General features: G+C 43.7%; 1 protein-coding gene across 6 annotated transcripts in view; it reads left to right on the top strand.

Moving 5' to 3' along the window:
- The first annotated feature begins 359 nt into the window (after positions 1–359).
- LOC116847975 (hemicentin-1) overlaps positions 360–16,623 on the top strand; it is a 263,145-nt gene continuing 246,881 nt past the window's right edge. For 3 of the 6 annotated variants that reach the window (XM_032823657.1, XM_032823640.1, XM_032823652.1), the window contains exon 1: positions 361–1,192. In XM_032823657.1, the coding sequence (XP_032679548.1) occupies positions 1,138–1,192 (55 nt within the window). In that variant the 5' untranslated portion in view covers positions 361–1,137. Of the gene's footprint in view, positions 1,193–16,623 lie in introns of all 6 variants that reach the window. The other 3 variants (XM_032823648.1, XM_032823645.1, XM_032823633.1) reach the window with 2 other exon arrangements.

The following is a 16,623-nucleotide window of genomic DNA, read 5'->3' on the forward strand; positions in this document are numbered from 1 at the left end:
ATATATATATATATATATATATATATATACAATCATATATATAATTCTTTATATAATCATACACATGGAAAGAATACTGAAAAGACACGAAAAGAATAATAAAAATTATAATTTTAGTAGTCCGGGAATAGACTGGCATTATTACGAAAATTATAATAAAATAAAAATGACCGTAAACATAATAATTTTATTATATATTTCATAGTAATTTTTACTATGTTTATCACTTTTACTATACCTTATTATAATTTTCATCATAATGTCAGTCTATTCTCGGAATATTAAAATTGTATTGTAATTTTTACTGCACACAATATATTCTCTCCGTATACATAATCATTTTCTCCCGGACATAGGCCGCGATCCGCTCCCAACGGCCGCGAGCGTCATTCTATCTTTGTTTAACATCTAATGAGCAACAAAGATAGAATGATGCTCACGGCCGTTGGGAGTAACGGATCGCGGCCACAGTCAGCTAATGTTTACGATAACGTAAACACAAAAAAGCAAAGCGGCCCGTCAATGCTTTCTCGATGTATACATTCCATTACCGGCAGTGATAAACACAGCGCGCGTAACCTTGACGGGCCGGAGCTCTCCGAGATCACAGTAGTTCTTTCGCTGCCGCTGGCGAAAGAAGACGCGAGTGATGCGTGCGCGTTATCCGCGTTATTCAGAGTGAAACGCGAATTAGCACGCGACGGGGATGACCGCGAGGGGTGTTCGGCGCGCGTGATACGAGAGCGCGGGCGAGGGCGGCACGCGCGGAAAGGGGCAAAGGGTGCCGGCCGGTTATCAGAGGGGTCGGAAACGCGGAAGCGCGCCAGTCGACGGCGAGACTTCGCCCGCGCAGCTTCCCTCTTTCTCTCTCACTACCCATCTCCCCTCGCTGTCATCGAACGTCGTCTGTCGGCTCGCAAAAGTCGCCTCCGTGATAGAATCTGCGTCGCGCGAGCGACGCGGATAATTCGCTTGTCCACGCGTGACGTCCTCGCGCAGGACACCCGGCCGGGAGTGGAGCAAGAGTCACGTGGCGATCGCGTGGACGACGCGGGACGATCGAGGGTGACCGTCGTCGCCGAGAGAGTGGAGGATCCTCGTTGACGGGCCGTTGGATGTAGGAGGAACCGAGGAACCATGACGAGGACGACGCGCCGATTTCTACTCCTGCTGCTGCAGATGCTGATTAGTGGTGAGTCACTTTACATTGTGTCTTTTTTCCTGGAAAACACGCGTTGATATCGCGTGACGACCGCTTTTTCGCGCTGAACACGCATGATAATCAGTCACCAAGCATATCCTTGCGATTTTAATGGTGTTGTTAGATCGTTACCAACGATCTGCGATTTTTCCCTGTGCTATTTGCCTCTGTTGCGTGCGAAAGAGAGACGCGACCGCGAGTGTAAGTTGACAGGGGAAAGCACGCGACCGGTGACACAAACTTCACTTGATTTTGAGTTATGGTAAAGAGTGGGTGAAATAAATCATCGGCAATTATTCAGTGTGACAGAGTCGACGTTCTCGCGCGAGCCGGGCGCAATGGACGTTAGACGGGAAAACTAATGAGGTCGCCGTTATTTAAATAATACACGCTTGCCCCGGCGGCACGCATCGAGGTCGAAACACGGTATCGGCAGCGCGAGCGCGTTTTAACGAGTTTGTAAATCAAACATGCGCTTGGACTTGTTTGGCGAGCGCGGGTATCAAAGGTCGGCGATGAAAATTTACTCCGCAAACACACCCGCCGCTGCGGCTGACAAAACGTCGCGCCCTACATAAGGTGACAAATTAAAGTCGATTTGCGAAATAAACTCGCCGTGTTGTACAATCAAGCGGACAAATGACGCGAACGTGTCGCGCCTGTATTTGTGTCTGGTCTTTCTTTCTCTCTTTCTTCCTTTATTTATCTTTCTCTCCGTTCTCCGCCCCGTTCGTTTTTCACTCTTGCCCGACGTTTGCTCCCCCGTTGGCGTCTCGGGCCGATGCGATTCCTCGAAACGCCTCACGACTTGTTGAGCCACCGCCGACTCGCGGCGGCTGCGAAGCAGCAAGCTTGTGCTGCATTTGCACCCGACGAAACAAAGATTCCCGTGCACGGGGGCGGAGATACGCGCCGAGTTTCACGCCGTGGAGGAAAGTGGATTGATTTTCTTGCACGGTCGAAGTCCGTATCAGCATTTTCTCAATCAGTTGAGTGGTTCGCCGCGGACGCGGCGAACGTCGCGACGTTTGCCACCGACGCGCGTTACAAGCGTGCTCTTAAGAAATACAATAGCCGCTTTCGGAGAGTCGTTCGAGCGAACGCGCCTCGTTGGTCCTACGTACGCGCGTCTTTCACACACACACACACACACACACACACACACACACACACACACACACACACACACACACACACGCGCGCGCGCGCGCGCGTATGCGCACCATCCGATTCGATGGACCGCGCCAGCCGATGTCGTCGCCGTGTGAAATCGGGAAAGCACTCGGAATATTAAAGGGAGAGGGGTGGCGGTCTATACGTGAACAGATACACGTGTATAACACACGTCCGTCAGTTTGCTGTTGCTGCGCGTGTATCGTTCTTTTTTCTCTCTCTCTTTCTCTTTTTTACGTTATCGAAAAACAGAAACCGTTTGCGTCACGCGTCGTAGCAGCGGATGCGGAAAAATGTATAATCCGCATTTCTGGCGTAAGAGTGTTACGTGCGAAGTATCGGAAAATAGGCGACGCGGGACGAAAAATAGAGCACGGCTGCGATTTGCGACGATACGCGCGCGGGGCGAATCGCCGTCGTCGCTTTCGCGCTTTCACCGATAGGTCTAATGTTTTTCCTCTCCCGCTCGTGATAACCCGCGAGTTTTCGAGCTGTGCCCGTTTTGCGTGTACAATATTGTTAGATTCTCGCGCGTTAAAGTCGCGTGGACTGTGCCAAGTTGTCGTCGTCGTCGGAGGTTTTCTGGGTCGCGTAATTGCGATCGAAATAATTCAGCGAGGAGGATGCATTCGCGCTGAAAAAGTTGCGAGCTCGCATCTCATTTTCGCGGTTGAATCGCGAAAAATGCCCGCCCCGAGAGAACGCCCGTCTCTTTGCGCGCCCTCGAAAAAGACACGTTTTCGCTCTTAATGTCTCTCATTCGCCGCGGGTAGACGTTTATTTCGTCTTCCGTTCCGGTATGCCTCAAAGCTTTTTGAATTTCTCGTTTGCGAATGGAATATGACATTCGGGGTCAATGAGAAAGAGAGAAAGAGAGAGAGAGAAGGGGGGGGGGGAGAAAGAACCGGTAACGAATTACCAGAAATTCGGCGGATGGAATCGCGCAGCTTTATGGCGTTGTGCTCGTCTGTCGTTATTTGTCAGCCGCTTTTCGCGAGTGTGGTAAAGTCCGCGAGATCTCGTCGATTTTTAAAAAACTTCTTCATGCATTTTTTGCCTTTCCACGAGCGAGAAATGTTTCGCAGTCTGTATTCTAATCGCGCATTCAGCGGAATATGCGGTCGTCTCGTTCTGAAATATCATTGTATACTCCCTAAGTCTCTTGAGTTGAAATTCCATTCGAAAAAATAGGATGACTATCTAGTCACTCAAATTGGAGTGATTTTTTACTAAAACATGAGGTTCTTTACTTTGAAACCGTGTTACTAGGTATTACTTGAAAACTATCTCAGACGAGATAGAACTCAGATTATACTCAGAATATTTAGAGTTTGCTGTTAGAATTTCTCAGTTAAGTCGCGATTATACATACATAATATCGCATATATTATATATAATTCGAATAAAAAATTTAAATCTAACTCTAAATTCAGATCTGAGTATCTCACATGGGAGAAGTTTTAAGTTACGACTATTAAATAAGGGCCGGTTAAATATTGAGTGAACATCGAAATCGTGAGTCGAAATCGAAGACTAAATTTGATTTATTTCATTATCACAAAAAATATATGGGCATTAATCAATTGAAACATTCACTTATATGAAATCTGAATCTATTCTAAACTCGAGTGAAACACTCACTCTTGCGATTTCGCGTGGGCAGATTTTCACAATCATCTAAAGTAAGAATATTGCCACTTTTTCAAAACTATCACATTTAATGCAATAATTAGGAAAATTTTCCGATACTTATATTCAGTGCAAAGTGCATGAAACGTTTTTGTCTCTATGTCGGGATTATCCTCCCGAAGATCTTCTACAAAGACCGGGTCTTTACGTGCATCGAAACGTTCCTTGAATTTTACTCTGATTGGAAGTCACTACCTCTCTCCCTCTCCCCCTCTCTCTCTTTCTGTCTTTCTTTTTGCGAATTTGTGCCTGGCTATTCGCGATTCAATTCTGGAAATGAGAAGCGAATGTCGTTTGCCCACGCGTTGCGGCATGTTCGCCAAACGCGAACACATTTTGCCCGCGATGTTGAACTTAATTATTTCCACCCGAATTGTTTCGACTGTGTGCGATTGTCCGCAAAGCTTATAATTAACGACCACCTTTAAGATTCTCGTGCACAAATTTCGGTAACCGTACACTGTTAGAAAACTTCGCATTAAATTTAATAACTGGGATGTGAAGTTTTTTTACATAACTATGTTATAAAAAAAGTAATAGTAAAATCAATATTATATTTAATAACACGTAGTTATGAAAAATCATAATCAGCGATCAAAATCACAATATAGTGATGCATATTGATGATACAATATAGCGATGCATATTGATGATGAATGCAAATTAAATTTTTTTACACACGCGCGCGCATGTATATATGTACTTGTATATACATAATGTATGTACATATATTTGTATATATATATATATATATATATATATATATATATATATTATAAAAAATGGCAAAGGTCCCACCACCACCCCCGTCGTATTTTCTGATATACGACGGTCCTCTTTATTGATTACATGTTATTAAAAATTTATGTGTTCTATTTATTGTTTATCGATTTTCTTTAAGAAAAGTATATAAATATCTTTAGTACCTCTTGTCTTTTTTTAATTTGCATATCATCAATGCGATACAACTTCTGCGATAGCATAAAGGAGAACCGATGAAGAGACTTCTGGATAACTCCGTTGAAATCTCGATAAAGGTCATGATGCTTTGCAAGTTGAATCTTTCAGGCCACGTGACCGAAACAGTCTCGTATTTATGATATATTAGAAAAATTATTCTAACATATAACGTGTTATAATATTTCATGATTTAATATGGAATTTAATAAAAAAAAAATAGAGTATAAGACAGAAAGTATTACATTTCATAAGAAATATAAAATAATTAATTTATAACTAATAATCCTAATGTTATGAAAATCTTCTTCATCATTATTATTAATTTTAATATTAAATTCTTAAATTTACTTACAAAAATGCTATTATTTTTAAGAACTTTTCTAACAGTGTAGACATAAGACGGAAATAAATGATAATGTAACTAGAACGTAGACTGAATAACTAGAATTTCAACCAGTTGAATTTTACTTCTGCATAACATTCGGTTTTATCGTCAATTCCATCTTCTTCTAGAGTACGCAAAGATAAAACAATATCCTGATTGGTTCTTCAGTTTAAGTTCACGTCTTACAAAAATTTGTGTGCGGGAGCCCTTAACGCGTGGCTGGAATGCGATTCTCTTTTTTTGTGTGCTATTCACGTTTTATGTAAACGCCCACTAAACGAGCGCGAGAGTTTTGCTCCCTCGGGCAGCCTGAAAAGATTTTCTCCTAGGTGGCCTTAACTTGCGCGCTGTCAGCGATCTTGATGACGTTCGCTCGGATGTCCAAGCGACTCGTCGCACACGGCGTGCTGTACGTGTGCGAAGGCGGAAACGGCGCGAACGAAACAAAACGCGAGAAAAAAAGCGGCGCCGTTAACCCAGTTCCTTCGCTATCAATCATCACGCGATATTCCGCGGCACGCTGGGCGCTGATAGAATTTCTGATGGAAATTGAAGAAAGATAGTCGTGTCCTCTCTCCCCCTCCCCTTGACGTCGGGATTATATCAAATGCTTCCGGAAAATCTCGTGTTGACGCAATAATTTTGTGGGCAACATCGGAAGGGAGGGGAGGGGAGAAGGTGGATCTTGGAAAAATTTGGCAAAACATTTTTTAAGAGTTTCGATGTTACACGCGTCGGTAAACCGACGATCTCGATAGCCTCCTGAAATTTTATTAGAATAGAATAATTCTATTGGAAATATATGATCTCCAATATAATCTTTCTTCTGGTCTTCTGAAGCTGGTTTTTTGCGAAACTTCCATTTTTTACCATTTTTATTGTTTCGTTCGTCGTTTTTAGTGTTTCGTTCATAATTCAGTATTGAAACAATCGTCATTTTTCTTAGTTCCATATGATGTTGCGGCGATTGTGAAATATGCGGCACATACCGAATAAAACGAGGTCGTCGACGGAAATTGATATTGCAATAAATTAAATATTGTCCGTAGTACACGCACAAAACCGTCTGTATTTTTTTCAATACCCTTTTTCTCGTCGTGCATGAAGGCAATAGCTATTGTCGCTTCAATATTAATTTAACCTCGCTATGAAAAGCCTAGCGTTGTTTCCCTCCCGCTCTCCCCTTCTCCCCTGGCCACCGAGAGACATATTTCCACATCAAAACCCAATCGTCATTATAAACTCGAAAAATCGAGGAACCTGTGTTATTTTACGGGGCCGCGTGATATTCGGACGAATTTGACAAACGAACTCGTGCGGAACATCCGTCGCGACACATCGATGCGAGCGAAACAACGTCAAAAAACACTAGTGATAGTAAATAAAAAACAGTTGGGATGTAGTCGAAAAAAATTGAAGAGAGAACGAGTACGCGCGCATTAAATCGTAAAGCCACGCCAAGCGATAGTGACGTTGCCGAGTTGGGCTTGCTTCGTCGGTCGCGCGATATACATCGTGAAATGTCGAAAAAGAAAAATATAGGGAGAGAAAGAGAGGGGAAGGGAGGCAGGAAGGAAAGAAACAGAGAGAGAGAGAGAGAGAGAGAAAGAGAGAGAGACAGCAAACGCGCCGATCGTCCGCGGTAAGAATCGCGAAAACGTTGAGATCGATTCTTAATCCTCCTCGCGTCGAATCGTGTTTTCCACGTGAGCGCATGCCAAATTGCGCGAACGACGTTCCATCCCTTACGAAGAGAGGTCGTGACACGTGACTCGCCGATTCTTCTTTCGCGGCCGTGAAAAATGCGCTTGAATCGTGCAATTAGCCGCATAAACGGGATGGGCGCGTCTCTTGAACACGACAAAGATGTATGCTCATGAGATTTTGACATGACGCTCGAGTGTTCGCTTACAAGATATCCAAGGGTGCTAATAAAAAACAAGAAAAGAAGGAAAAGAGAAATTTATGTAACGATCGATAACACAACAGCACACGAGTTTACAGTTGCTACATCGAGAGAAAAAAAATACAAAAAATTTGAATTCAGAAAAATACAAAATATTTGTTCGGTGAGTATTAATAACACATATTTACTTAAATCTATATTCTTGTGTTGAGGTGCAGCGAACGTTTGGTCTCACGAAGAGGAACGTTTTTCCGGGAAAATATATATTTTCTTACTCGAAAGAAATTTCTCATCAATGTAAAAATATGTATATTAGTACGAGTAAATGTGTCATTAGTACCCATTGAGAATAAGTATTTCTTATTTTTTAGATATTTTTCTTGCAATGTAACTCGTGATTCATAAACAAAAACTACACCACATTACAAAGTTTCTCGATAACGATTGTAGTTCGGTGAATATTCGAACTTATGTATCAGAACTTCTCGATCGCATCCCTCTCTCTCTCTCTCTCTCTCTCTCTCTTTTTCTCTTTCTCTAATATTTAAGAAAGAGTTATCTTTCTGTCACTCGTACAGTTGACTGCACGATGACATTGAATTGTGTCGCGCTTCGCGACAAACTAAAAAAATCGGTGAGTCGCGCATGTCATAAGCACTCTCCGTCGAGAGAGCGCGAAATTATTCAACAGCCCCGCACGCGGCAACGAGCACCGTTCCCGTCCCCGTTGAACGTTCGATGGTCCACGCGCGATCGCCAAGAGAGGAGCAAACTCGAAGGATACACACGGCGGACGCCACATCGACACGCGCGCCTGCACGCTCGCAATCAGAGCGCGGGCGCGCGGAATAAAAGGGTCAAAGCGAAAGCCGTTGTAAAGCGTGTCCCTCTGGGAGAAAGAGAAAGAAAGAGAGGGAAGAAGGGAGGGAGAAAAAATATGGGTGACCCGGTTTTCCTCGTTATCAATCATCTCCGTAGGTAGCCACCGATGGAGATTTCGCCAACAGCGAATCGCGCGCGTGCGTGCAATATTTCGCGGAGATGTCTCGCGAATGCACGACAATGTATTTTTTCTACTTCTTTCTCTCTTTTTTTTTCTTTTTTTTTTGTTTGAGGAAGCTGAAAGTACATTTTTCGCTCGCCCATTTCCCTCTTTCTCTCGTTCCCCCTTTCTTCGTCAGAAATTTACGCTCGCCATCCATTACAATCGGATCACTTCACGTGTATATATGTGTCTCCCTTTCTCTCCCCGGTGCGCGATATATCGTTAGGTCGGATGCGACAGGCAGGTCGCGAATAAAAACAGTAATTTACGCGGGAGCGCATGAAAAGGCAACGCGCGCGTTGCCGTCTCGCCGCGTCTCAAAGTGTGTGCACGCATAGGCAAATCGTACGCGATTGTGTGTATGCGCGTGCGCGCATGCGTGCGTGCGAATGTGTACGAGGCCTCGGTAATAGCCGTAAAAATAACATTTGCCGCGTTCGCGAAAGTTCTGCGCCCCGATAGGAAATCGCATCACGTCTGCCGGAGCGCGTCATTCGTCGACTACCAAATCGCAGCTTCCGCCGTGTGGTCCACATAGCCTGCGGCCGGCAATTTGTCGATCTTCTATGAGCGGAGGGTTCTGGCGTGCCGATCGATAATGGAAACATCAGTTCGACAGGATTTCGGGATTTCACGTTCCTTCTCTTTTGATTTAGCCGCGTAAATCGGTTTGCCGCGCTTCACACCCGTTACGTCGCAATAAATGCAGTGTCCGTTTTGCGGGGCCTTATTTTCAACGACAGAGAGAGAGAGAGAGAGAGAGAGAGAGAGAGAGAGAGAGAGAGAGAGAATTTCTAATACATTAAGTGATCTTGCGTTAGATTTCAATCAGGGAATAATATGGCAGTTCTATTGTGAGTTCCAAGCGTGAAAACTAATCTTGTATATCCTGAATTAACGTTAAACTTATAAAAGATATAGAGATAAGATCGAAATGATTAAGTTTAGTGCAGCAAATGAAGTGATGAATAGTGAATGAAGATCAAATCATCTAGAAGGTTTCATGTTGATCCAATTTTGTAATCGTTCAGAGAAGAGCTCGTAAATGATGTTTGTTTTGTTACCAGGGTAAAATTGTCTCGCGACAATGCATTCAAAAAAGTATAATCTTATTTTTAGCGGAATCCTCTTATATATGGCATCAAAAAGCTTCTTCTGAAACCAAAGGAATCTTAAAAAAGAATCTTTAGTTGCAAAGTGCACGGAGAGAATGTTGTAATAAAAATTACAATACAATTTTAGTCTAGAAATAAACTGGCACTATTACGAAAATTATAATAAAATATAGTAAAAATGATCGTAAACATGACAATTCTTACTACATTTTTATGATAATTTTTATTATAATTTTCGTAATAATATTAGTCTATCCTCGACTACTAAAATTGGGTACTAAAACTTTAAGAATATTATACTTAATTTTCCACTTGGTTTTAGAAGAATCTCCTTGTGACACTATACAGAGTGTCCCAGTTTGATTTCACAATTTCTCGTGAGGAGGACGTATATGAAAATTTTGCTAAAAATAAAACGATATTTTTTCGGGTGTTACATATTAAATATATCTAATCGGGAAATTTAATCGCACCTGATACATACACGATACGCAGGGGTAAACCGACGCTTTTTTAACGCGGGACTCGATAAAGAGCCGATAATGTCCGTTAATATTCATCGTCACCGTGAAAGATATCCATCGACAGGCGTGACACGTTCGACAGAGGTGGACGGCGCGAGGATGACGGCAAGGTCCGCCGAATCGCGAGATTTCCGAGCCGGGTGGCACGACACGGATGGTTTTCTGATTGACGAGCAGGCGCGGCGCGCATATCAAAAACAGTATTAATTAGCCGCCGAATTGCCCGTTGATTTTCGACAAAGCGACCGCGCGCGGACTGTTATAGCGCCGCTATTCGTCGAGAGCAGCCGTGTTTATCAATTAGCCGCGGTGCACATGGTTGCATCGGCGTTATGCGCATGCATGCGAACAAAAAGTCGGCGAACGAGCCAATCGCGTTAATATCGCGATTATCGATCGCGGACGCGGCTGCCATTTCGCGATTCGCCCGCCGAGTTATGACTCGCCGGATTTGCGCCGTATTGCTCTCGCGCGTATCTCGCACACGGATCGTTCTGCATGGCGAATACATCTCTCGCGATTAATAGATCGACCGGGCGACCGATACTAACGACCGCCGCCTTACAATGGAGACTAAGAAAAAACGAAGAAAAAAACAAAGAAACAGCGGAACAAGATCGTTGCGTTTAATTGCCGTCGGGTTGAGGTACTTCGCGGCTTAGGACAATTGTATTTAACGATCGCGTTTCTTTATCGAGAGGGCGGTCTCCTCGAGATTCGTACTTCTTCCACTCAGAAAAACGCAGAGAATCCGAAAAGAGAGAGAAAGAGAGAGAGAGAGAGAGAGGGGTCTTCTTTCGAGGGAACAGCGATCAACTATTCCCACCTCGAGGACCCGCTGAATATGCATGAAACAATTGCGTATCTCATGCAATTAGCCGTGGCGAATCTTTTTTCTTCTTCCTCCTCTCTTCCTCTCTCACCCTCCCATTCTCTCCTTCTTCTCTGTTTCCGTATCTCTGTTATTCCGTATCTGTCTGTTATTTTTCCGTCTTTCCGCATGTGTATCTCTCACCGATCTCGAAACTCTCTCGCGTGTTCTGTCTCTCCCCCGCCGACGCTCGGGGTCGTCCAGTCCGCTTCTACGCTCCGACAGCGAACGCCGGGAAAACTTGCTCTAATCAGGACGCATTCGTGATTTCCGCGGGCAGGCGCCACCGATGCAAATTGCATTTTGAATAACGCTGACACCGAGGACGCGGCCAGTTCGTCGACCGATAAACGCGAACTCCTGTGCACCCTCTGCCACCTCTTCTCCTCGTATCGCTCCCACGAGCTCTCTATCGCCCATCCTTTCATCCTTTCTGCCTCTCTCGCTCTTTCCGCGTTCCTCTCTCTTTCTTTCTTTCTCTCTATCGCTTTTCCCGCAACCTCTACCACTACCACCACCACCACCATCACCACCACCACCACCACCACCACTATCACTACCACTACCATCACCACCACCACCACCACCGGTGGCGACAAGGCAACTGTGAGGTGTGTACGACATACTCGCGCTTTTTTCCAACGCGCGCGCGGATTTTGTAACGCTTTTAGTTACATCGCCGGATTTACTCCCAGCTGACGGGATTATCTTTTTAATTCTGTGCACGCGCGCCGCAAAACTGACGTGTGCTGATAAATCGCCATTAGAGAGGAATTGTTGTTGCGGTTTTCGCCATGTATACGGTTCATTTTATATGTTGCGTGTTTTTACGCGTCTCGACGCGTGTTCAAGAATTCACGTGCCGCCAGAGTAATTTCCTTTTGCGAGATGTATGTCGTCGATAAATCGAAACGCGGCGCATCAGCTTTTGGATCGATGGATCAACACATAGAGACAAACGCATGCACACATGGACGTCGTATATCGATTGTCGCGAGCGTAATATAAAATCGCGGATCGCAAATGCGAGCGCGCCAAATCGCCATGCCGATTAATCTCGCAAATTCGGGCCGAGCGTTTGACGTTAGCCGTCAAATTCGCTTTCGTGATTATCCCGGCATTTCCCTGACGTCATATCCATATTCTAATAAACTCGGTCTAACTACGCCCAGCCGAGCTGCCAGCCCGAATAATGTCGTATCCAGTGAGATATCTTGCTCGGTCAAATAACTTCTAATGAAGCGCGCCGGGAATTAAATCAGGCAAAACTGCTTCTTGTGCCTTTATTATCTTTATTTTTGCAAAAATCCGCTTCTGGCCAACGAGAAGATGAAACGTAACGCTTCATGAACGATATATTCGCATGAATCGCTCTCATTTCTGTACCGTTATATCGCATAATAATTGAATACGAGACATCATTTATGCATTTACTAATGAGAGGAAAAATATCTGAAAAATAAAGAATATTAACTTATTCGATGGGTACTAAAAGCATGTTTACTTAAATTTAAATTTGTTTTATCGAAATAGAATAAAGTATTGTGTTTTCATGAAAAGCTAAAGGGCTTTTGAAGAAAGTATATATTTTCTTTGTTAGAAAAATACTTTGTTTTAGTACAAGTAAACATGTTATTTGGTATTCACTGAAGAAATGTTTCTTTTTTCTTAGATATCTTGTTCTCTCAGCGTAGATGCAATAAGAGATGCTCCGTATTTAATTGTCACGGCAGTGGTGCAACGGCACGGAAATGAAAGCGATTTTTCACGAGAAGACAAGTTGAAGATGCAGGATAAATGCTTTTCGTGGGATACTCTGCGCGTCATTGTGAAGATATTTAAATTAGCTTCAATTGTCGCGGGATCCGTCGTTGCGAGAGCACGAGCGAGTCTTCCGGATTGCGTCCCGAGTACGACTTTGAGTTTCAGCTTTTTCACGCCGCCATTGCAATTATCTAGCTTCGCAGCGCGGGCGCAATTGTCGAGGGCAACAATGCCTAGCGACAGTACAAACCCGTTTCTACTCACTCGATTTTATTCATAATTCCGGCTCGCCACGAGCCGTCATTCCTCTTACTTACCGCATCATCGCGAAAGTACCGATGCTTGACAAAGAAGTATTTGAACATCCGCGCGGCTTCTGCCCTCGGAGATCCCGTAATTGTGCGCTTTGAAGTTCTCCACAAACATGCCTTTGCGACGTGGGGCGCAACGGCTCCGAAATCGTGTTTTAAACGTGGAGCAACGGCGTCGAAACTTGGTCCAAGCGACGTCCGAGTCCGGGTTTGCAAAGGAAAGACACGAGCAACGGGGAAAAGCTCGTCGGACGATCGCGAAAACATATTTCGTTGACTCCGCAAACATTTTCTCTTGCGTATAAGCGCGCATGCGCGCGCGTGTGTGTTTTTGTATTTTTCCGGCGACCCTACCTTCCTTTTTACGCGAGAGCACTCTGCCACTCGTCGACGTTCCTGTGTTCTCAGGAAACATCCATCGCGACCGTGTCCTACGTCCTGTGTCTCCAATTGGATTACCCTTGTGCTCTCGGACGCCGCGGAACGCGACTCGCGTCGTTCGTTCGTTCGTTCGTTCGTTCGTTCGTTCGTTCGTTCGTTCGTTCGTTCGTTCGTTCTTTCCTTCCTTCCTTCCTTCCTTCCTTCTTTCCTTCTTTGTTGTCGCGAAAATGACTCGCGTCGCCTTGGTCGTCGCTAGAGCTGGTTGACGGAATCGTCGTGAATCGATACGACACACGATCGGAGAGTACGGCGGAATTGAAACTACGTCATCGATTTGTCAGTGGCAGATATTGCAGCATATCCGACGTTGTTGTGGACGAGCGATCTGTGTTGGAAGTAACGTTCACACCGGCGATCGCGCGTGTAACGTGCATTATAGCGCTTTGCTCTACGATGACTTCTTTAGGCGGCATTTTCCCAGTCGCATCTTTACATGCGCTGCTCTCGCACAATAGATAACGAGCGCGTCACCGCGCGAAAAATCAGATCGTAGAATCGTGGCCGGGGAAATATAAGAAGTTGGTCGATCTCCGTCGCAACGGCGTCGAATGGCGACGAATCGAACTCTGCGAGAGAAACGCGCTCGCGCGCGTTGCGGGAAATCGAGATTAATATCTTGGAGGAATTTTTCGCGATTTGATCAAATTATGAGCCTCGCGCTCTTCCGAAATTCCGCGCGGTAAAATATTATCGATTGTTTCACCTCTGAGACGGCTTTCCCCTTTTAGGAATCGCGCCGCTTCGAAAAACGTTTCGCGGCGTCGCGCCGTGCTGCGGAATCGTCGAAATCGTAAGTTTCCCGATACGAGACGTGTGAGGATTGGTTCGCAATGTGCTACCAGACGACCTGCTTTCCCAATTCGCATGCCACGTCATCGATTTGTCGACAGCAGACATTTCCGCGTCCAACGTTGCCCGATGTTGTCGGGTCACTTGTTGGAAGCAACGTCTATCTCGTGGACACAATGCGGACCTGTCAACTTTTACGGCCTGAAGAGTTCGGTCGAAATTAATGGGATTATACGCTGAGACAAAAATATTTGGTTTGGTCCCTAACTATTATATAATATATATCGCGTAGAGAAGTATATAAATTATGATTCAAAGAGAGGAAATTTTTAATTTTTTTTTAATTAAATTTTACTACTAATTTTTTTTTTATTAAATTTTACTATTAATTTTTTTTAATTAAATTTTACTACTAATTTTTTTTTTAATTAAATTTTACTATAATGCTAACGATGATAATCTTATATGCATGTCACTACTACTATTTTTGTGTTAGAACAAGCAAGAATATGGTTAGCGCAAAAAATAATTATAATTTTAGTTAGATCAACCGTTTTTATCTCTCAATGTACTATTTTTTTTAGGAGAAACAAAGAAAAAGCGTAAAAACTACGTATAAGAACGATGGAATATTTTTTCTTAATTTCTAAAATGACGTTTTTGCCATATAGATTATTTTATTTCCACTTTGATGACAGATTAAACTTTTGATCAACTTGAAATTGGATTTTTTTCAGCGAAAATATCGAAGCCATAATACTTTTTGAATTGTAAATTATTTAAAAATAACGTTCTACTTTTCGCGAACTATATTATAGGATGTTAGGTAAATATCAAAATTATGTTCTTCAATTATTATTATGTAGAAGACAATTATTATTATATAGGTCTTTTTATTAAAATTTCATTAAATTTTATATATTTCGCCTTTCTCATATTAATAAAATTTTTTTGTGACTTGATTATTAAAGAGAAACGTAATATTAAAAATTAAATAACTGTAAAAATTGCTTATTTAATTCGATGTTTTTGCTACGGAAATATTGATACTGCAAATAATTCGGACAATTTGCTATTACAAAATAATACGGTAGAAATGGAACGTCTCGTATTATAAAATAGCGTGCAACGGAATGTGTCTTATACTTCTCATATTTTTTTCGCATCCATTCTTGCAGAACGTTCCTTTGTCCCAGAACACGTTGATATTAATTCTTTGTGCTATGCGCTTTCATATCGCTATATGTGAGAATGCCATATTACGACCAAAAAAGATGTGCAACCGAAATTTTTCGCGCTGCGACTCGCCGTAAAATGTTCGGGGACTTCGGAATATTGACTGCATCCGAGCACCGACGCATAACACTTCGTCGCAATCACGTTTTGTAGGTCTTGCGCATACAGACAAATATCGCTCTAATAAAAAAAAGCAATTATGGAAGTGTTGTCGAAATCGTATCAGGCTCCTAAATCGTACCTTCTTTATTATTATTAAACATGAAGCGACACATCTAACGGTGAAAACGAAGATCATTTTCAACGAACCATTTTTTTTCTGTCAGCGTGAATTTATAGAATATTTGAAACAACTAACATTTGTTTGCATGAAATGCAGTATACATTTTTCTATCTGCAGTCGGACGATAATTTTCCATCGCTATCGGTTTAAGTCAAACTGGCAAAACCATATTTTTATCTATTATCTATTACTCGCGCTCCGTGGAATATGTTCAAACGATTCAACGTGTCGGGGAATCATCTTAACGATCCGAATGCGTCAGCATTCGCTAATGACCCTCTCATCCGGGTCAGTCTCATTAATATCGCAGTCTTTCTCAGGTGTTCCACGTTCCGAATTGACATTTGCGAAAACCAACACGCTCGCTGTACTTAGCGTTACACGCGTTAGACGCGTTACAAGGCAAAGTACCGTTTGTACGTGACCGACCTCTCGTTAACGAGGCGTTAGCGCGACCCCAACGAGATATGGGTCAAAATTGACCCGCACAGTTGTGTGGTCCATGAGTGCGAAAGGGCGGAGACTGGGGCTTTAGGGTCGCGGGCGCGCGGCACGACGCGAGTTCACTATGAAGTGGCGTGGGGTTCAACGCACCCCCGGTAGCGCCAACCCTTCCCTTTCGGCTTAAGCGAATTAACGCTCGGGAACTTTTGATGGACGCGGGAAAACACGCGGGCGGAACGATTATCGCGTTTAAATGTTTCCGCGGGCTGGTCACACGTGTGAGTCGCGGTGCACCTGTGCGCGCACGCGCGTGTGTGTGTGTGTGTGCGCGCGTATGACCACGTGCGTTTGTCAGCTTGAACGTATTTCCAGGAAACTTTGATTTTACGTCCCGAGTCACACGGCTGCCAAACAAATTTCGTCGTGGAAGTTGTTCACGAGATTCTCCCACTCTCTCTCTCTCTCTCTCTCTCTCTCTCTCTCTCT

Source organism: Odontomachus brunneus, unplaced genomic scaffold (assembly GCF_010583005.1).
Source record: "Odontomachus brunneus isolate Ranch 3 - 2012 unplaced genomic scaffold, Obru_v1 Obru_scaffold_005, whole genome shotgun sequence".
NCBI classification, from domain to species: Eukaryota; Metazoa; Arthropoda; class Insecta; order Hymenoptera; family Formicidae; genus Odontomachus; species Odontomachus brunneus.